This window comes from Melanotaenia boesemani, chromosome 12 (genome assembly GCF_017639745.1).
Source record: "Melanotaenia boesemani isolate fMelBoe1 chromosome 12, fMelBoe1.pri, whole genome shotgun sequence".
NCBI lineage: Eukaryota > Metazoa > Chordata > Actinopteri > Atheriniformes > Melanotaeniidae > Melanotaenia > Melanotaenia boesemani.
Window position 1 is genome coordinate 570541 of NC_055693.1, and position 22075 is coordinate 592615.

The window sequence follows — 22075 nt, forward strand, 5'->3', positions numbered from 1 at the left end:
TTCAGGGTGACACAGCTTATCTGGCTGAGCTCAGTCTACCCGCGAGTTTTCCTGAGCCTAACAGAGTCTTCATCCTGCTTCTGCTGCAGAGGGCGACGCCGTCTTTGTGGTGAAGCTGCAGGATTACACCGCCACCGAGAAAGAAGAGGTGACCTTGGACTGCGAGCTGAGCAAAGACGTCCCTGTCGTCTGGTATCACAACCAGAAGGAAATCATTGCGTCCAGGACTGTGGTGATGAGGTCGGAGGGCACGCGCAGGTCCCTGGTTCTGAAGAGAGTAGTGCAGAGCGATCAAGGCAAATACGTATGTGACTGTGGAACAGACAAAACCTCGGCCAGCATCAACATCGAAGGTAACCTGCGCTGAGCCGACTGGGCTGCTCAAGCTTTTTATTTAGCTTCTTTACTTTTGATTGTGATGATGATGTTAGAGATTTGATTATGATTTTATTCATGTTTCCGAACCCACAAGCTCGCGATGTGAAGGTTGTTCGGCCGATTTACGGTGTGGAGCTGTTCGATGGAGAGACGGCTCGTTTCGAGGTGGAGATCTCTGAGGATGACGTCCACGGCCAGTGGAAGCTGAACGGAGACGTTCTCAGTCCTTCCTCTGTGAGCATCACTTCTGTGTTCTGAAGGTCTGACCCACTCCAGAGGCAGAACCCGAGTTAACCAGCCTTCATGTTGTCATGTGACAGGACGTCGACATCATCGAGGAGGGCGGGAAACACACGCTGATCCTGTACAACTGCAAAGTGTCCATGACCGGAGAGGTGTGCTATGCTGCCGCCAACGCCAAGTGTTCGGCCAATCTGAAAGTCAAAGGTGAGACAGCAGCATGCACAAGGAAATCTAGTCAAAATTAAAAATTCTTTACTTTTATTAACCCTTAAACCTCCATCCGATCTCTGAGGTCCACCTCCTCCACCAGGTCCAGTAGTGTGTATCTCTGTGGGGTAAATGTGATGGATATTTTACCCTTTAGCTGATCTACGGAAGTTTTCCAGACATTTCTATCCCGTCCAGGAGGTTTACAATCCAGCCACTAAATGTAGTTTTATTCAGAGACTCTATCTGGTAAATCCACAATGATCCATGATAACAGCATTATTTATCACATTTCACCATAAAAACATCACCATCACTACTATGTTGCTAAGAGACCTCTATTTAGACCTGGACATGATGATGAAGCCACTTCCTGTCAGACTTTCCACCAATCAGAGAGCTTAGATTGACGGTAACGTCCAATCAGGAGCAGTCAAAGATCAACCAGTGAGCAGAAAGTTCTATGTGTGTGTGAAAAGAAGAAAAATAATGCTCCTCTATGGCTGGAATAAAGCCAAGAAGACGTTTCTGATGCACGGTGGCGCCACAAAGCAGCTGTTACAGACTGGTTTATACTGGGATTAAAAGCTGCTACAGACTGGTTTATACTGGGATTAAAAGCTGCTACACACTGGTTTATACTGGGATTAAAAGCTGTTACAGACTGGTTTATACAGGGATTAAAAGCTGCTACAGACTGGTTTATACTGGGATTAAAAGCTGTTACAGACTGGTTTATACTGGGATTAAAAGCTGTTACAGACTGGTTTATACTGGGATTAAAAGCTGCTACAGACTGGTTTATACTGGGATTAAAAACTGTTACAGACTGGTTTATACTGTGATTAAAAGCTGTTACAGACTGGTTTATACTGGGATTAAAAGCTGTTACACACTGGTTTATACTGGGATTAAAAGCTGCTACAGACTGGTTTATACTGTGATTAAAAGCTGCTACAGACTGGTTTATACTGGGATTAAAAGCTGCTACAGACTGGTTTATACTGGGATTAAAAGCTGTTACAGACTGGTTTATACTGGGATGAAAAGCTGCTACAGACTTGTTTATACTGGGATTAAAAGCTGCTACAGACTGGTTTATACTGGGATTAAAAGCTGCTACAGACTGGTTTATACTGGGATTAAAAGCTGCTACAGACTGGTTTATACTGGGATTAAAAGCTGTTACAGACTGGTTTATACTGGGATTAAAAGCTGCTACAGACTTGTTTATACTGGGATTAAAAGCTGCTACAGACTTGTTTATACTGGGATTAAAAGCTGTTACAGACTGGTTTATACTGGGATTAAAAGCTGTTACAGACTGGTTTATACTGGGATTAAAAGCTGCTACAGACTGGTTTATACTGGGATTAAAAGCTGTTACAGACTGGTTTATACTGGGATTAAAAGCTGCTACAGGCTGGTTTATACTGGAATTAAAAGCTGTTACAGACTGGTTTATACTGTGATTATAAACTGTTACAGACTGGTTTATACTGGGATTAAAAGCTGCTACAGACTGGTTTATACTGGGATGAAAAGCTGCTACAGACTTGTTTATACTGGGATTAAAAGCTGCTACAGACTGGTTTATACTGGGATTAAAAGCTGTTACAGACTGGTTTATACTGGGATTAAAAGCTGTTACAGACTGGTTTATACTGGGATGAAAAGCTGCTACAGACTTGTTTATACTGTGATTAAAGCTGCTACAGACTTGTTTATAGTGGAAGTAAAAGCTGCTACAGACTGGTTTATACTGGGATTAAAAGCTGTTACAGACTGGTTTATACTGGGATTAAAAGCTGCTACAGACTGGTTTATACTGTGATTAAAAGCTGTTACAGACTGGTTTATACTGGGATTAAAAGCTGTTACAGACTGGTTTATACTGGGATTAAAAGCTGTTACAGACTGGTTTATACTGGGATTAAAAGCTGCTACAGACTGGTTTATACTGGGATTAAAAGCTGCTACAGACTGGTTTATACTGGGATTAAAAGCTGTTACAGACTGGTTTATACTGGGATTAAAAGCTGTTACAGACTGGTTTATACTGGGATTAAAAGCTGTTACAGACTGGTTTATACTGGGATTAAAAGCTGCTACAGGCTGGTTTATACTGGGATTAAAAGCTGCTACAGACTGGTTTATACTGTGATTAAAAGCTGTTACAGACTGGTTTATACTGGGATTAAAAGCTGCTACAGACTGGTTTATACTTGGATTAAAAGCTGCTACAGACTGGTTTATACTGGGATTAAAAGCTGCTACAGACTGGTTTATACTGGGATTAAAAGCTGTTACAGACTTGTTTATACTGGGATTAAAAGCTGCTACAGACTGGTTTATACTGGGATTAAAAGCTGTTACAGGCTGGTTTATACTGGGATGAAAAGCTGCTACAGACTGGTTTATACTGGGATTAAAAGCTGCTACAGACTGGTTTATACTGGGATTAAAAGCTGCTACAGACTTGTTTATACTGTGATTAAAAGCTGCTACAGACTGGTTTATACTGGGATTAAAAGCTGTTACAGACTGGTTTATACTGGGATGAAAAGCTGCTACAGACTGGTTTATACTGGGATTAAAAGCTGTTACAGACTGGTTTATACTGGGATTAAAAGCTGCTACAGACTTGTTTATACTGTGATTAAAAGCTGCTACAGACTGGTTTATACTGGGATTAAAAGCTGTTACAGACTGGTTTATACTGGGATTAAAAGCTGCTACAGCCTGCTTTATACTGGGATTAAAAGCTGTTACAGACTTGTTTATACTGGGATTAAAAGCTGCTACAGACTTGTTTATACTGGGATTAAAAGCTGCTACAGCCTGCTTTATACTGGGATTAAAAGCTGTTACAGACTTGTTTATACTGGGATTAAAAGCTGCTACAGACTTGTTTATAGTGGGATTAAAAGCTGCTACAGACTTGTTTATACTGTGATTAAAAGCTGTTACAGACTGGTTTATACTGGGATGAAAAGCTGCTACAGACTGGTTTATACTGGGATTAAAAGCTGCTACAGACTGGTTTACACTGGGATTAAAAGCTGCTACAGACTGGTTTATACTGGGATTAAAAGCTGCTACAGACTGGTTTATACTGGGATTAAAAGCTGTTACAGGCTGGTTTATACTGGGATGAAAAGCTGCTACAGACTGGTTTATACTGGGATTAAAAGCTGCTACAGACTGGTTTATACTGTGATTAAAAACTGCTACAGACTGGTTTATACTGGGATTAAAAGCTGCTACAGGCTGGTTTATACTGGGATTAAAAGCTGTTACAGGCTGGTTTATACTGGGATTAAAAGCTGCTACAGACTGGTTTATACTGGGATTAAAAGCTGTTACAGACTGGTTTACACTGGGATTAAAAGCTGTTACAGACTGGTTTATACTGGGATTAAAAGCTGTTACAGACTGGTTTATACTGGGATGAAAAGCTGCTACAGACTTGTTTATACTGGGATTAAAGCTGCTACAGACTTGTTTATAGTGGGATTAAAAGCTGCTACAGACTGGTTTATACTGGGATTAAAAGCTGCTACAGACTGGTTTATACTGGGATTAAAAGCTGTTACAGACTGGTTTATACTGGGATTAAAAGCTGCTACAGACTGGTTTATACTGTGATTAAAAGCTGTTACAGACTGGTTTATACTGGGATTAAAAGCTGTTACAGACTGGTTTATACTGGGATTAAAAGCTGTTACAGACTGGTTTATACTGGGATTAAAAGCTGCTACAGACTGGTTTATACTGGGATTAAAAGCTGCTACAGACTGGTTTATACTGGGATTAAAAGCTGCTACAGACTGGTTTATACTGGGATTAAAAGCTGTTACAGACTGGTTTATACTGGGATTAAAAGCTGTTACAGACTGGTTTATACTGGGATTAAAAGCTGCTACAGGCTGGTTTATACTGGGATTAAAAGCTGCTACAGACTGGTTTATACTGTGATTAAAAGCTGTTACAGACTGGTTTATACTGGGATTAAAAGCTGCTACAGACTGGTTTATACTGGGATTAAAAGCTGCTACAGACTGGTTTATACTGGGATTAAAAGCTGCTACAGACTGGTTTATACTGGGATTAAAAGCTGCTACAGACTGGTTTATACTGTGATTAAAAACTGCTACAGACTGGTTTATACTGGGATTAAAAGCTGCTACAGGCTGGTTTATACTGGGATTAAAAGCTGTTACAGGCTGGTTTATACTGGGATTAAAAGCTGCTACAGACTGGTTTATACTGGGATTAAAAGCTGTTACAGACTGGTTTATACTGGGATTAAAAGCTGTTACAGACTGGTTTATACTGGGATTAAAAGCTGCTACTGGCTGGTTTATACTGGGATTAAAAGCTGTTACAGACTGGTTTATACTGTGATTAAAAGCTGTTACAGACTGGTTTATACTGGGATTAAAAGCTGCTACAGACTGGTTTATACTGGGATTAAAAGCTGCTACAGACTGGTTTATACTGGGATTAAAAGCTGTTACAGACTGGTTTATACTGGGATGAAAAGCTGCTACAGACTTGTTTATACTGGGATTAAAAGCTGCTACAGACTGGTTTATACTGGGATTAAAAGCTGTTACAGACTGGTTTATACTGGGATTAAAAGCTGCTACAGACTGGTTTATACTGGGATTAAAAGCTGCTACAGACTGGTTTATACTGGGATTAAAAGCTGTTACAGACTGGTTTATACTGGGATTAAAAGCTGCTACAGACTGGTTTATACTGGGATTAAAAGCTGCTTACAGACTGGTTTATACTGGGATTAAAAGCTGCTTACAGACTGGTTTATACTGGGATGAAAAGCTGCTACAGACTTGTTTATACTGGGATTAAAAGCTGCTACAGACTGGTTTATACTGGGATTAAAAGCTGTTACAGACTGGTTTATACTGGGATTAAAAGCTGCTACAGACTGGTTTATACTGGGATTAAAAGCTGCTACAGACTGGTTTATACTGGGATTAAAGCTGTTACAGACTGGTTTATACTGTGATTAAAAGCTGTTACAGACTGGTTTATACTGGGATTAAAAGCTGCTACAGACTGGTTTATACTGGGATTAAAAGCTGCTACAGACTTGTTTATACTGGGATTAAAAGCTGCTACAGACTGGTTTATACTGGGATTAAAAGCTGCTACAGACTGGTTTATACTGGGATTAAAAGCTGTTACAGACTGGTTTATACTGGGATTAAAAGCTGTTACAGACTGGTTTATACTGGGATTAAAAGCTGCTACAGGCTGGTTTATACTGGGATTAAAAGCTGTTACAGACTGGTTTATACTGTGATTAAAAGCTGTTACAGACTGGTTTATACTGGGATTAAAAGCTGCTACAGACTGGTTTATACTGGGATTAAAAGCTGCTACAGACTGGTTTATACTGGGATTAAAAGCTGTTACAGACTGGTTTATACTGGGATGAAAAGCTGCTACAGACTGGTTTATACTGGGATTAAAAGCTGTTACAGACTGGTTTATACTGGGATTAAAAGCTGTTACAGACTGGTTTATACTGGGATTAAAAGCTGTTACAGACTGGTTTATACTGGGATTAAAAGTTGCTACAGGCTGGTTTATACTGGGATTAAAAGCTGTTACAGACTGGTTTATACTGGGATTAAAAGCTGCTACAGACTGGTTTATACTGGGATTAAAAGCTGCTACAGACTGGTTTATACTGGGATTAAAAGCTGTTACAGACTGGTTTATACTGGGATGAAAAGCTGCTACAGACTTGTTTATACTGGGATTAAAAGCTGCTACAGACTGGTTTATACTGGGATTAAAAGCTGTTACAGACTGGTTTATACTGGGATTAAAAGCTGCTACAGACTTGTTTATACTGGGATTAAAAGCTGCTACAGACTGGTTTATACTGGGATTAAAAGCTGTTACAGACTGGTTTATACTGGGATTAAAAGCTGCTACAGGCTGGTTTATACTGGAATTAAAAGCTGTTACAGACTGGTTTATACTGTGATTATAAGCTGTTACAGACTGGTTTATACTGGGATTAAAAGCTGCTACAGACTGGTTTATACTGGGATGAAAAGCTGCTACAGACTTGTTTATACTGGGATTAAAAGCTGCTACAGACTGGTTTATACTGGGATTAAAAGCTGTTACAGACTGGTTTATACTGGGATTAAAAGCTGTTACAGACTGGTTTATACTGGGATGAAAAGCTGCTACAGACTTGTTTATACTGGGATTAAAAGCTGCTACAGACTTGTTTATAGCTGGGATTAAAAGCTGCTACAGACTGGTTTATACTGGGATTAAAAGCTGCTACAGACTGGTTTATACTGGGATTAAAAGCTGTTACAGACTGGTTTATACTGGGATTAAAAGCTGCTACAGACTGGTTTATACTGTGATTAAAAGCTGCTACAGACTGGTTTATACTGGGATTAAAAGCTGTTACAGACTGGTTTATACTGTGATTAAAAGCTGTTACAGACTGGTTTACACTGGGATTAAAAGCTGCTACAGACTGGTTTATACTGGGATTAAAAGCTGCTACAGACTGGTTTATACTGGGATTAAAAGCTGTTACAGACTGGTTTATACTGGGATGAAAAGCTGCTACAGACTGGTTTATACTGGGATTAAAAGCTGCTACAGACTGGTTTATACTGGGATTAAAAGCTGTTACAGACTGGTTTATACTGGGATGAAAAGCTGCTACAGACTTGTTTATACTGGGATTAAAAGCTGCTACAGACTGGTTTATACTGGGATTAAAAGCTGTTACAGACTGGTTTATACTGGGATTAAAAGCTGCTACAGGCTGGTTTATACTGGAATTAAAAGCTGTTACAGACTGGTTTACACTGTGATTATAAGCTGTTACAGACTGGTTTATACTGTGATTATAAGCTGTTACAGACTGGTTTATACTGGGATTAAAAGCTGCTACAGACTGGTTTATACTGGGATGAAAAGCTGCTACAGACTTGTTTATACTGGGATTAAAAGCTGCTACAGACTGGTTTATACTGGGATTAAAAGCTGTTACAGACTGGTTTATACTGGGATTAAAAGCTGTTACAGACTGGTTTATACTGGGATGAAAAGCTGCTACAGACTTGTTTATACTGGGATTAAAAGCTGCTACAGACTTGTTTATAGTGGGATTAAAAGCTGCTACAGACTGGTTTATACTGGGATTAAAAGCTGCTACAGACTGGTTTATACTGGGATTAAAAGCTGTTACAGACTGGTTTATACTGGGATTAAAAGCTGCTACAGACTGGTTTATACTGTGATTAAAAGCTGCTACAGGCTGGTTTATACTGGGATTAAAAGCTGTTACAGACTGGTTTATACTGTGATTAAAAGCTGTTACAGACTGGTTTACACTGGGATTAAAAGCTGCTACAGACTGGTTTATACTGGGATTAAAAGCTGCTACAGACTGGTTTATACTGGGATTAAAAGCTGTTACAGACTGGTTTATACTGGGATGAAAAGCTGCTACAGACTGGTTTATACTGGGATTAAAAGCTGCTACAGACTGGTTTATACTGGGATTAAAAGCTGTTACAGACTGGTTTATACTGGGATGAAAAGCTGCTACAGACTTGTTTATACTGGGATTAAAAGCTGCTACAGACTGGTTTATACTGGGATTAAAAGCTGTTACAGACTGGTTTATACTGGGATTAAAAGCTGCTACAGGCTGGTTTATACTGGAATTAAAAGCTGTTACAGACTGGTTTACACTGTGATTATAAGCTGTTACAGACTGGTTTATACTGGGATTAAAAGCTGCTACAGACTGGTTTATACTGGGATGAAAAGCTGCTACAGACTTGTTTATACTGGGATTAAAAGCTGCTACAGACTGGTTTATACTGGGATTAAAAGCTGTTACAGACTGGTTTATACTGGGATTAAAAGCTGTTACAGACTGGTTTATACTGGGATGAAAAGCTGCTACAGACTTGTTTATACTGGGATTAAAAGCTGCTACAGACTGGTTTATACTGGGATTAAAAGCTGTTACAGACTGGTTTATACTGGGATTAAAAGCTGCTACAGACTGGTTTATACTGAGATTAAAAGCCGTTACAGACTGGTTTATACTGGGATTAAAAGCTGCTACAGACTGGTTTATACTGGGATTAAAAGCTGCTACAGACTGGTTTATACTGGGATTAAAAGCTGTTACAGGCTGGTTTATACTGGGATTAAAAGCTGTTACAGACTGGTTTATACTGGGATTAAAAGCTGCTACAGGCTGGTTTATACTGGGATTAAAAGCTGTTACAGACTGGTTTATACTGGGATTAAAAGCTGCTACAGACTGGTTTATACTGGGATTAAAAGCTGCTGTTACAGACTGGTTTATACTGGGATTAAAAGCTGCTACAGACTGGTTTATACTGGGATTAAAAGCTGCTACAGACTGGTTTATACTGGGATTAAAAGCTGTTACAGACTGGTTTATACTGGGATTAAAAGCTGCTACAGACTGGTTTATACTGGGATTAAAAGCTGCTACAGACTTGTTTACACTGTGATTAAAAGCTACTACAGACTGGTTTATACTGGGATTAAAAGCTGTTACAGGCTGGTTTATACTGGGATTAAAAGCTGTTACAGACTGGTTTATACTGGGATGAAAAGCTGCTACAGACTTGTTTATACTGGGATTAAAAGCTGTTACAGACTGGTTTATCCTGGGATTAAAAACTGTTACAGACTGGTTTATACTGGGATTAAAAGGTGCTACAGACTGGTTTATACTGGGATTAAAAGCTGTTCCAGACTGGTTTATACTGGGATTAAAAGCTGTTACAGACTGGTTTATACTGGGATTAAAAGCTGTTACAGACTGGTTTATACTGGGATTAAAAGCTGTTACAGACTGGTTTATACTGGGATTAAAAGCTGCTACAGACTTGTGTATAGTGGGATTAAAAGCTGCTACAGACTGGTTTATACTGGGATTGAAAGCTGTTACAGACTGGTTTATACTGGGATTAAAAGCTGTTACAGACTGGTTTATACTGGGATTAAAAGCTGTTACAGACTGGTTTATACTGGGATTAAAAGCCGTTACAGACTGGTTTATACTGGGATTAAAAGCTGCTACAGACTGGTTTATACTTGGATTAAAAGCTGCTACAGACTGGTTTATACTGGGATTAAAAGCTGTTACAGACTGGTTTATACTGGGATTAAAAGCTGTTACAGACTGGTTTATACTGGGATTAAAAGCTGCTACAGATTGGTTTATACTGGGATTAAAAGCTGCTACAGACTGGTTTATACTGGGATTAAAAGCTCCTACAGACTTGTTTATACTGGGATTAAAAGCTGTTACAGACTGGTTTATACTGGGATTAAAAGCTGTTACAGACTGGTTTATACTGGGATTAAAAGCTGTTACAGACTGGTTTATACTGGGATTAAAAGCTGGGGTTCAGTGTGGGGTTCCTTCAGGATATCGTCAGGGGAATCCTGGAATCAAACTAAGACTTTTAGGCTGGCAGAAAATGTTCAAAATGAGCTCAGAGTCGAAAATAACCCCAAGACTTCTGGATTAATCTGTTGGGTTCAACATTGCTGGCTGAAGCTGGAGACTCATCAATAATTTGTGTATTGCTTTGACCGAGACACAAACCGAAGCTTTGACTGGGCCAGAGTCCCCCTGGTGAGACACTTATAGCCGCAAATGTCATCAGCATAATCACGACCAGCTGTTTGGTTTCCATGTTCGGAGCTGGTGGGAGCGTGTCGATGCTGATGATGGGCCGACACGGAGCCTCGGGGAACTCCACATTTCATCTTAGTTTGAGTGGATCTGGAGTTGCCAACGGATACGGAGCAGTTTCTCTCTTTCAAGTACGAATCTAAGCCGTCTGAACCGTATGTTTCCCACCATTTCTTGGTGGTCTCACACGATGTTCTGATTGGCAGAAGCAGAAACTCTCATCCTAAAGACGGAAAATTAGCTTTAAAAGTCAGGAGTTGTCAGGAATAACTTTAGTTTATCGGTTTTTCAGCAGATTTGGTTTGGTTGGGATCATTTTGAAATGTTTTGTGTACAGTAGAAAACAGATTAATTCTGAAGATGAGGAGTACATTAAAAACATTGGAAACATCCAATCACGAACTTCTCTCTGAAAATAACCTCTGGTTCTGATTCCCTGCAGAACTCCCGCTGAACTTCCTCACGCCACTGAGCGACGTTCAGGTGTACGAGAAGGACGAGGCCCGCTTTGAGGTGGAGGTGTCGCGGCCTCCGAAGAGCTTCCGCTGGCTGAAAGGTTCCCAGGATCTGCAGAGCGACGACAAGTACGAGATGAAGCAGGAAGGAAACATGTATGTTCTGGCGATCCGGTCGGCCTCCTACGACGACGAGGCCAAGTACATGTTCGAGGCCGAGGACAAGAGGACATCCGGCAAACTCATCATTCAAGGTGAAACATGTCTGAGTCGGTTTGAAGTTGTGAATCTACAAAGATTTTGGGCGGATGTGTTCCTGCTGGGTCGAGATATTGGTGTTGACGGGATGTTGCTGCTCCTGCAGGTATCCGCCTGGAGTTTGTCAAACCCATCAAAGACGTGACGGTGAAGGAACGTGAAACGGCAGAATTCAGCATGGAGCTGTCTCATGAGAAGGTATTGGTGGTCTGGTACAAAAACGACGTCCGCCTGCATCCCAGCAAGGTTGTGCACATGTCGGATCAGGGGAAGATCCACACGCTGGCCTTTAAGGAGGTCACCATTGATGATACGTCCATGATCAAAGTGGAGGCCATGGACAAGAGCATGACCGCCATGCTCACGGTCGTCGGTCAGTATGATTCATAGAGAAAGTCTCATGTGCTTTTATAGCAGAACCAGTCCTGAAAAGTCCTGGCCGTGTAACGCTGAGACATGGCATTGAGTTTAGGGCAGAAGGAGCCGTCAGAGTGCTTTGGATTCATTTTTCTGATGCTTACCGTGTTTCTACAGAGGGCGACCTGTACTTCACCTCCAAGCTGCAGAACTACACGGCGGTGGAGAAGGACGAGGTGAAGCTGGTCTGCGAGCTCAGCAAGGCCGTCGCCGAAGTCAAGTGGTTCAAGGACGGGAAGGAGATCACGCCATCCAAGAATATCGCCATCAGCTCCGATGGCAAGAAGCGCATCCTGACTGTCAGGAAGGCAGAGAAGGCCAACATCGGCGCATACACCTGCGACTGCGGCTCAGACAAAACCACCGCCAACCTCAACATCGAAGGTGAGATCTCCAGATGTCCAGCTGACCTTTCCAAGATCCAGATGGTGAGAAGCCGGCATTTCTGACATGTTTGCTTCCTCCAGAGCGCGATATCAAGGTGGTCCGTCCGCTCTACAGCGTGGAGGTCACAGAGATGGAGACGGCCAAGTTTGAGACGGAGATTTCAGAGGAGGACGTCCACGGAAACTGGAAGCTGAAGGGTGAAGCTCTGCACCAGTCTGCGGTGAGTGGGCCGTAAAACGAACCCACAGCACGCTGATTTAACAAAGACACTGACCGAATGCCTGACTTCCTGCAGGATGTTGAGATCAAAGAGGAGGGAACCAAACACGTCCTGATCCTGTACAATGTCCGCATGGACATGGCCGGACCCGTCGACTTCTCTGCTGCCAACGCCAAGTCCAACGCTCAGCTCCGGGTCAAAGGTCAGAGCCTGTCATCTTCCTGTCCAAGTCTTCTTTCTGCAGGCCTCTAGGTTCTGTAACTGGTCTGGACTGGTTCAGAGTTCAGAGCAGTTACATCATCAGCTTTATGTTTTTTAGACGTCTCTGATCGTTTATTCAGATGAGGTGAAATAACCTCTGAAGCTGTGTCACATCAGTCCTCAGCCAATCAGGCGTTGGGGTTATTTTCATCCTTATCTGAAGTGAGAGGCCTCTGATTGGAGGAGCAGCTGCAGGATGTCCAACAAGCTGAAGCACTTCAACACGAGCTCTTCCTCTTCTCCTTCAGCTCGCTCCATCTCGCTGATGCGTCCTCTGAAAGACGTGACGGTCACAGCCGGAGAGACGGCGACCTTCGAGTGCGAGCTGTCGTACGAAGGCATCGTCGTGGAGTGGTTCCTGGGCGGGAGCAAGATGGAGGCCAGCGACCGGGTGAGTGTTCTCCAGACCGTCATCATCTGTACAGACAGAGGTTTTAGAGACAAGTCACTTCATTTAGTTTCCAAAAACAAAGTCTGGAGCGAAAAGAAAAACAACATAAAACAAACTGATATTTAATTTTAAAAGCAGAAAGAACAGAAACCTTAAATGGTGTCGATGGACGTTTTTATTTCCCTCGGTCCCCATAAGGGCTGCAAACTGACGGACATGATGATTTAGACCCGAATGTTCACAAAACCAGACTGAAAGTGTGTTTTAGGTTAAAGATGAATGTTTAGACAGCGTGGTGTTAGCGTGATGTTAGTGTGGTGTTAGCGTGATGTTAGCGTGAGGTTAGCGTGATGTTAGCGTGATGTTAGCGTGATGTTAGCGTAGTGTTAGCGTGGTGTTAGCGTGGTGTTAGCGTGATGTTAGCGTGGTGTTAGCGTGGTGTTAGCGTGATGTTAGCGTGGTGTTAGCGTGGTGTTAGCGTGATGTTAGCGTGATGTTAGCGTGGTGTTAGCGTGATGTTAGCGTGGTGTTAGCGTGGTGTTATCCTCTGTCAGATACGGAAATAAAACATTTTTCCTCAATTTTATTGTCATTTGCTCAGGCATAGTAACACACAATGAGAATTTATTCTCTGTTGTCCTAGACGTCCCTAATGTCCCCTAAATGTCCCCTAGATGTCCGCTAGATGTCCTCTTTTTTTTTTTTTTTTTTTTTTTTTTTACCCTGTCCTGTCCAGCATCCCAACATACAGAACGGTGGTCTGTGTGCCATATTTTGCTTGACAGATTTGCTCTACCAAGGGAGACACGTTATATACATGGCTGCCCTTAATATTTTTATTATTTTTATTGTAATCCTATTTTCTTTAGTCTTATATGTCAGTGCCAAACCTGACAGGGCAATAGAGGAAGAGAGAGAGAAAAAAAAAGGGAGAAAAGGACAGGATTAAAATGTGGAAATAACAGTTGTCTATGCTGCCCAGAACATATCACAAAAAAAACAACATAAACTACCACAGTACTACATGATACCAAAAGAAAAATAGGATGATGATGATATAAAAAATTACAATAGTCATCAAACGTACCTGCAGATGAACGTACCAACACACAAACATCAGCTACATCTAGTGAGAAGCGGATGGAGAGACGAGCACGTTTGTGAGCATGCACGTGTTAACATGCATGTGTGGCCATGCAACAAGGAGGAAATGTGTACCTGCAAGGGGGCCGCGATCACGCCGCACCCCGAAGCATCAGCGGGGGACGGGGGGAGCCCGAGGCCCCAAAGGCCAAGCAGGTCCACAGAGTACCAAGTCCGGGACAGCCAAAGCAGACAGAGCAACGGCCCACCCGGACCAGAGCAGAGGTGGGCAGCCCAGGGCGATGGCGAACAGGCCCAGTGGGCGCCGGGCGCTGCGGTGCGGGCCGCACGGAGGGCAGGCACCCCACAGGCCCAAGGGCCACCCATTCCCCCCAGCAGAGCCCCACCCAGGAACCCGACGGGGCCTGACCGCCCCAGGCAAAATCACCGCGGGCCACGCCAACCCAACACCAAGGCTAGGCACCCCAGGGACAAGAACATGTCCACAGGTCCCCCCCCCCCCTCCCAAAAAAAAAAAACAAACAAAAAAAAAAAAAACACCCTCTTTACCCCCAACCCTTACCCCAGCGGGAGGGGAGACAGCGAGAAGGAGACTCCACCCCCATGAGCCCTAATCCCCCCCACTGCCCACCAGGACCCCCGCCGCCCCGCTAGATGTCCTCTAAATGTCCCTAGGTGTCCTCTAAATGTCCCCTAGATGACCTCTAAATGTCCCCTAGATGATCTCTAAATATCTCCCTAGACGTCCCTAAATGTCCCCTAGGTGTCCGCTAGATGTCCTCTAAATGTCCCTTAGATTACCTCTAAATGTCCCCTAGATGTTCTCTAAATGTCCCCTAGATGACCTCTAAATGGCCCCTAGATGTCCTCTAAATATCTCCCTAGACATCCCTAAATGTCCCTTAGGTGACCTCTAAATGTCCCCTAGATGTTCTGTAAATGTCCCTAGATGTTCTGTAAATGTCCCCTAGATGTCCTCTAAATGTCCCCTAGATGTCCTCCAAATGTCCCCTAGATGACCTCTAAATGTCCCCTAGATGTTCTGTAAATGTCCCCTAGATATCCTCCAAATGTCCCCTAGATGTTACCTAAATGTCCCCTAGATGACCTCTAAATGTCCCCTAGATGTTATCTAAATGTCCCCTAGATGACCTCTAAATGTCCCTTAGATGTTCTGTAAATGTCCCCTAGATGACCTCTAAATGTCCCTTAGATGTGCTGTAAATGTCCCCTAGATGTCCTCTACATGTGCCCCTAGATTACCTCTAAATGTCCCCTAGATGTCCTCTAAATGTCCCCTAGATGTCCTCCAAATGTCCCCTAGATGACCTCTAAATGTCCCCTAGATGTTCTGTAAATGTCCCCTAGATGTCCTCTAAATGTCCCCCTAGATTACCTCTAAATGTCCCCTAAATGTCCCCTAGATGTCCTCTAAATGTGCCCCTAGATTACCTCTAAATGTCCCCTAGATGACCTCTAAATGTCCCCCTAGATTACCTCTAAATGTCCCCTAGATGACCTCTAAATGTCCCCTAAATGTCCCCTAGATGACCTCTAAATGTTCCCTAGATGTCCTCTAAATGTCCCCTAGATGACCTCTAAATGTTCCCTAGATGTCCTCTAAATGTCCCCTAGATGACCTCTAAATGTCCCCTAAATGTCCCCTAGATGACCTCTAAATGTCCCCTAGATGTTACCTAAATGTCCCCTAGATGACCTCTAAATGTCCCCTAGATGTCCCCTAGATGTTCTGTCAATGTCCCCTAGATATCCTCTAAATGTCCCCTAGATGTTACCTAAATGTCCCCTAGATGACCTCTAAATGTCCCCTAGATGTTCTGTAAATGTCCCCTAGATGTCCTCTAAATGTCCCCCTAGATTACCTCTAAATGTCCCCTAAATGTCCCCTAGATGTCCTCTAAATGTGCCCCTAGATTACCTCTAAATGTCCCCTAGATGACCTCTAAATGTCCCCCTAGATTACCTCTAAATGTCCCCTAGATGACCTCTAAATGTCCCCTAAATGTCCCCTAGATGACCTCTAAATGTTCCCTAGATGTCCCCTAAATGTCCCCTAGATGACCTCTAAATGTTCCCTAGATGTCCTCTAAATGTCCCCTAGATGACCTCTAAATGTCCCCTAAATGTCCCCTAGATGACCTCTAAATGTCCCCTAGATGTTACCTAAATGTCCCCTAGATGACCTCTAAATGTCCCCTAGATGTTCTGTAAATGTCCCCTAGATGTCCTCTAAATGTCCCCCTAGATTACCTCTAAATGTCCCCTAAATGTCCCCTAGATGTCCTCTAAATGTGCCCCTAGATTACCTCTAAATGTCCCCTAGATGACCTCTAAATGTCCCCCTAGATTACCTCTAAATGTCCCCTAGATGACCTCTAAATGTCCCCTAGATGACCTCTAAATGTTCCCTAAATGTCCCCTAGGTGTCCGCTAGATGTCCTCTAAATGTCCCTTAGATTACCTCTAAATGTCCCCTAGATGTTCTCTAAATGGCCCCTAGATGACCTCTAAATGGCCCCTAGATGTCCTCTAAATATCTCCCTAGACATCCCTAAATGTCCCTTAGGTGACCTCTAAATGTCCCCTAGATGTTCTGTAAATGTCCCTAGATGTTCTGTAAATGTCCCCTAGATGTCCTCTAAATGTCCCCTAGATGTCCTCCAAATGTCCCCTAGATGACCTCTAAATGTCCCCTAGATGTTCTGTAAATGTCCCCTAGATATCCTCCAAATGTCCCCTAGATGTTACCTAAATGTCCCCTAGATGACCTCTAAATGTCCCCTAGATGTTCTGTAAATGTCCCCTAGATATCCTCCAAATGTCCCCTAGATGTTACCTAAATGTCCCCTAGATGTTCTGTAAATGTCCCCTAGATGTCCTCTAAATGTCCCCCTAGATTACCTTTAAATGTCCCCTAAATGTCCCCTAGATTACCTCTAAATGTCCCCTAGATGACCTCTAAATGTCCCCTAGATGTTATCTAAATGTCCCCTAGATGACCTCTAAATGTCCCTTAGATGTTCTGTAAATGTCCCCTAGATGACCTCTAAATGTCCCTTAGATGTGCTGTAAATGTCCCCTAGATGTCCTCTAAATGTGCCCCTAGATTACCTCTAAATTTCCCCTAAATGTCCCCTAGATTACCTCTAAATGTCCCCTAGATGTTATCTAAATGTCCCCTAGATGACCTCTAAATGTCCCTTAGATGTTCTGTAAATGTCCCCTAGATGACCTCTAAATGTCCCTTAGATGTGCTGTAAATGTCCCCTAGATGTCCTCTAAATGTGCCCCTAGATTACCTCTAAATGTCCCCTAGATGTCCTCTAAATGTCCCCTAGATGTCCTCCAAATGTCCCCTAGATGACCTCTAAATGTCCCCTAGATGTTCTGTAAATGTCCCCTAGATATCCTCTAAATGTCCCCTAGATGTTACCTAAATGTCCCCTAGATGACCTCTAAATGTCCCCTAGATGTTCTGTAAATGTCCCCTAGATGTCCTCTAAATGTCCCCCTAGATTACCTCTAAATGTCCCCTAAATGTCCCCTAGATGTCCTCTAAATGTGCCCCTAGATTACCTCTAAATGTCCCCTAGATGACCTCTAAATGTCCCCCTAGATTACCTCTAAATGTCCCCTAGATGACCTCTAAATGTCCCCTAAATGTCCCCTAGATGACCTCTAAATGTTCCCTAGATGTTATCTAAATGTCCCCTAGATGTCCTCTAAATGTCCCCTAGATGTTCTGTAAATGTCCCCAGATGTCCTCCAAATGTCCCCTAGATGACCTCTAAATGTCCCCTAGATGACCTCTAAATGTCCCCTAGATGTTCTCTAAATGTCCTCTAGATGTCCTCTAAATGTCCCCCTAGATGACCTCTAAATGTCCCCTAGATGACCTCTAAATGTCCCCTAGATGTCTTCTAAATGTCCCCTAGATTACCTCTAAATGTCCCCTAGATGTTACCTAAATGTCCCCTAGATGTCCCTAAATGTCTCCTAGATGTTCTCTAAATGTCCCCCAGATGTCCCTAAATGTCCCTTAGATGTCCCTAACAGGTCCAAACAGGTGGAAAAGCCTTTCAGATGTTCTTTTAATGTTCACACCATAAATCTGTACGGGCAGGTTTGAAGGAACAAAGCTGTGAAGATCTTCATTGTCAGCTCTGCCGTGGTTAAAAATAAGCTGAGATACAAACAGCTGCTGTTATCTGAAACTCTCGGTTAAATCTGCAGGACGGTTCCTGTTTCCAGATAAAATCCACATGTATCCGACTGTCAACACGTCGACAAGAAAGGAGATACTGTTCATGTTTTTCTGTTTTTTCAAACCTGTTTTTTCATTTCTCCAGCCGGGTTACAGCCAGGATACAGCCGGGTTACAGCCGGATTACAGCCGGATTACAGCCACGATACAGCCACGATACAGCCGGGTTACAGCCACGATACAGCCGGGTTACAGCCGGGTTACAGCCGGGATACAGCCGGATTACAGCCGGGTTACAGCCAGGATGCAGCCGGATTACAGCCGGGTTACAGCCGGGATACAGCCGGGTTACAGCCAGGATACAGCCGGGATACAGCCGGGTTACAGCCAGGATACAGCCGGATTACAGCCGGGTTACAGCAGGGATACAGCCGGGTTACAGCCGGGATACAGCCATACTGCTGAAACCTTCCTTAGCAAAGTCAGTTTAGTGAGCAACCCCATTCAAACTTCACTGGCCAAGGTCGGAGTTACACATTTACAGAACACCCTCCACGAACCACAGACCCAGCCTCACACACACAATACACTCACTGTTCCTCGGGAAATCTTCGTCCCAGCGATCGCAGGTGGCTTAAAGTAAAATGGTGGTTACAAGGTGGACAAACAAGCAAATTTGTTGAGAAGAGGAGGTCGGGGTGTGGCCCCCTTTAAAGCTGCTACTACCCTGCAACAGAAGTAAACTTACACATCATCACGTTAATGAACAGAAACTCGTCACCATGGCGATGTCCATGAGGTATTAAAAGGTAATGTAGGTACGCAGGCACAGCCAGAGGCTCGTTCAGAAACAAACACATGGAGGAATATTAATATGAGCACGGCAGTTACATATTAAGAGAAGGAGAAGGTCTGCTCTGCCTAATTTAATTTAAGCCTTTATTAGCCTCACAGTGGGGAAATTCTTTCTTTGTTTAACCATCCTGGCTGCCAGGAACTACCAGATTCCGGCGCCCGGGGAGCCGTCAGGGGTTTAGGGCCTTTCTCTGTAGTTGCCAGGCCCGGGACCTGAACCCAGGTTCTCCAGACCCAAGCCCACCTCTGTAACCACTAGGCTAACATTGATGGATCTGGTTTCAGTGGAATTCGCTCCGGCCAGGAAGTGAAATATTTCCTGAATGTTTGGACTGGAGCAGCTACGTTCGCGTCCACGTCCACACACAGGACTGCTGGATGCATCGCGTGCAGCCTCGGTCTGATGGATTGCATTTGTTCATGTTGCTGGAGAAATCCTGCAGGTATCTGAAGGGATCGGTGGATGGAAGGTTATGTTTCTGCTTAATTTGGGTAAATGAAACAAAACTCCCAAAAACCTACCAGATTATTACATATAGGTCTGTATAAATAGGTATCTGGGATTTAAAGAAATCATTTGAACTTTTCCATTTGTTTAGACTGTTAAAAATGACCATATTTCCACAAAGATTAGTTTCGGTCTGCGACGGGCTGTCAGTCACACAGGGATGTTCCTTTAGAGGAAGTCTGAACATCCACTCTGGGGTTTCAGCACCATCTTCTCCACCAAGCTACATGATGAAGATGACAGCTGAATGAAATCTTCTAAAGTTGGAAAGGCCAACACCCCCTTCAGGTTTTGACTTGGTTGTTTGATGCTTATTCTAACTGATTTTATAGTTCCATGAAAGTGGAATGATTACAGCATCTAGCTTCTTGAAAAATTTCAAGGGTACAAAGGACGGAATCGACTGAAATAAGAACAGGAAGCGTGGAATTTTTCCTACCATAGACACGGGAAGTGTGTTCCAAAATGCAAGGTTGCCCTCAGGTTCAGACACCTTCATATGCCAGATCATTTCTAACAAACCCTCCAAAGAAATAGGAGGTTTGATATCGACTTGGAGCTGCTCATGAGGGACGAGTCCAGGTTTTTCTTTTTCAGTAGAGGCTTGATGACGGCTGTTTTTAGGGTCTGAGGGAAGACACCTGAAAGCAGAGACGTGTTTACAACCTGGAAGAAATCTAAGGCCATGCATCCTGAAACATTCTTAAAAACCCGGTTGCAGGACGTCAAGCCAGCAAGTGGTGGTTTTCAGATGCACAAGGATCTCATCCAGGTCTTTAGGACTGACTGGAGAAAAGTGTGTCCTGGTGTTCATGTCTCTGAGTGGACACAGGGACATATGTCCTCCCCTGGCATGGAAGCACTGACTGACTGCCTGGTTTTCTGGATGTAGTCAGTAAAGAAAGAAGCGAACTCATTCCAGGCCTGGTTGGATAGAAGTTCTGGGTTACTGACCAGGAGGATCTGTTAGCCTGTTAACAGTAAACAAGGCTGGAGCTTTGTCTCTGTACATAAAGCTTCTGCTACTTTTAGGCCACTCTGACGTGACGCTGACAAGGTTGTAAGTCTTAAAAAATGGTCATATCCAACCAAATCTACCACAAAATACAGTCCCAGTGATTAATGAGGATCCAGGAGCCACTGGCCATAAATTTCTAGTAGAAAATGCAGAAGAATGCAGGCAGCAGGCCTCCAGCTTCCCCCTGGTTTAGGTAGTAAAGCTCTGTTTGCCGTGGAAGTTCTGGTGGAAGTTCTGCTTGGACTGGCATGTTGGAGCATTATGGGACTGAGTGTGTCTGAAAGCACATGTAAAATCTGGTGCCTGGCCTCATCACTAAACTAAGCTCAGCATCTGCTAACACTCCTTTAATGCAGCAGTATCTGTCTCTCCTTTCCATTTGTACACATCATTGTAAAATTCAACAAAAGCTTTATGGCTTTTGCCTCCGTATGGAACCGTCATTAGATCCTACGTACGTCCCGGGTCGCCGGTAAGCTGCCAGGCTTCTGCTTGGCCTGATGTTACTCTGTCTTTTTAGAAAGAGTTTACTTTTACCTATAACGGCCTTCAAATCTGCAATTAAACGAAGATCTAATGATGGTCAGATAGATCTGCTGTGGTACTAAACCACCTTTACTTCTGTAATAATGTGGAGTCGAGGACAAACGAGTCTGTTCTGGAGTATTTTAACTGCTGAGTAGGAGTATTCTTTATCTAGGGGGCGTAAGCTTCTCCACACATCAACCAGGTTAAGATTCTTCAGGTAAATATTTTACAATGCTGCAGATTTACTTTTGTACGACTCGCCTGCCCCCCCGCCCAAGTCAGGGTCAGACACTATGTCCATTACTTTTTAAAGAACAACGGATCGGCATAATTTGGGCCATATAAATTAATCAAGGTGACCTCAACCAGATTATTTCCATATGTGTATCTACCGTTAGTGTGTGATATTGGTACTTTATGGATAAACGGAGCCGGTTTTCTAAGGATAACAGCCTCCCCCCTTGTCTCTAGTGAAATTCGAGCTGCCCTTGGCTTTATAAGCGGTGATGTGTGACTGGGTCTGCTGTAAAGAAGGATGGCAGCTTGTAACTGCTCGACTTAACTGGATTATTCAACCTGCACGTTCCAGCCGATGACCTCTGTGTGACATCCGAAGCCCCCCCCCCCCACCATACCCACAAAAACACATTCACGTCGATCTACCCACAACCACTGCAACGTCCTTATTCCTTGTCCCGCTGAGTCAAGGAATAAGCTACGTCCCTCTTTGTCCTTTTTTCCTTCACATTACAACATGAGGTTATGAGTGACCCAGACCTTTGTGCATTTAAGTCTGATATGAATCTGGAGTGTCCCACGGCCTTGGTAAGAGCCTCCTCCTGAAAGCTCCATCA

The 22075-nt window shown here is 43.3% G+C and overlaps 1 protein-coding gene across 1 annotated transcript in view; it reads left to right on the forward strand.

The window, feature by feature from the left end:
• The window catches only part of LOC121650515 (titin-like), a 202438-nt gene that overhangs the window by 84473 nt on the left and 95890 nt on the right, over nucleotides 1-22075 (forward strand). The window contains 9 exon segments of the mRNA XM_042002069.1: nucleotides 90-353; nucleotides 473-612; nucleotides 699-825; nucleotides 11037-11303; nucleotides 11414-11680; nucleotides 11842-12108; nucleotides 12192-12331; nucleotides 12407-12533; nucleotides 12841-12983. Coding sequence (XP_041858003.1) covers nucleotides 90-353; nucleotides 473-612; nucleotides 699-825; nucleotides 11037-11303; nucleotides 11414-11680; nucleotides 11842-12108; nucleotides 12192-12331; nucleotides 12407-12533; nucleotides 12841-12983 — 1742 coding nt within the window.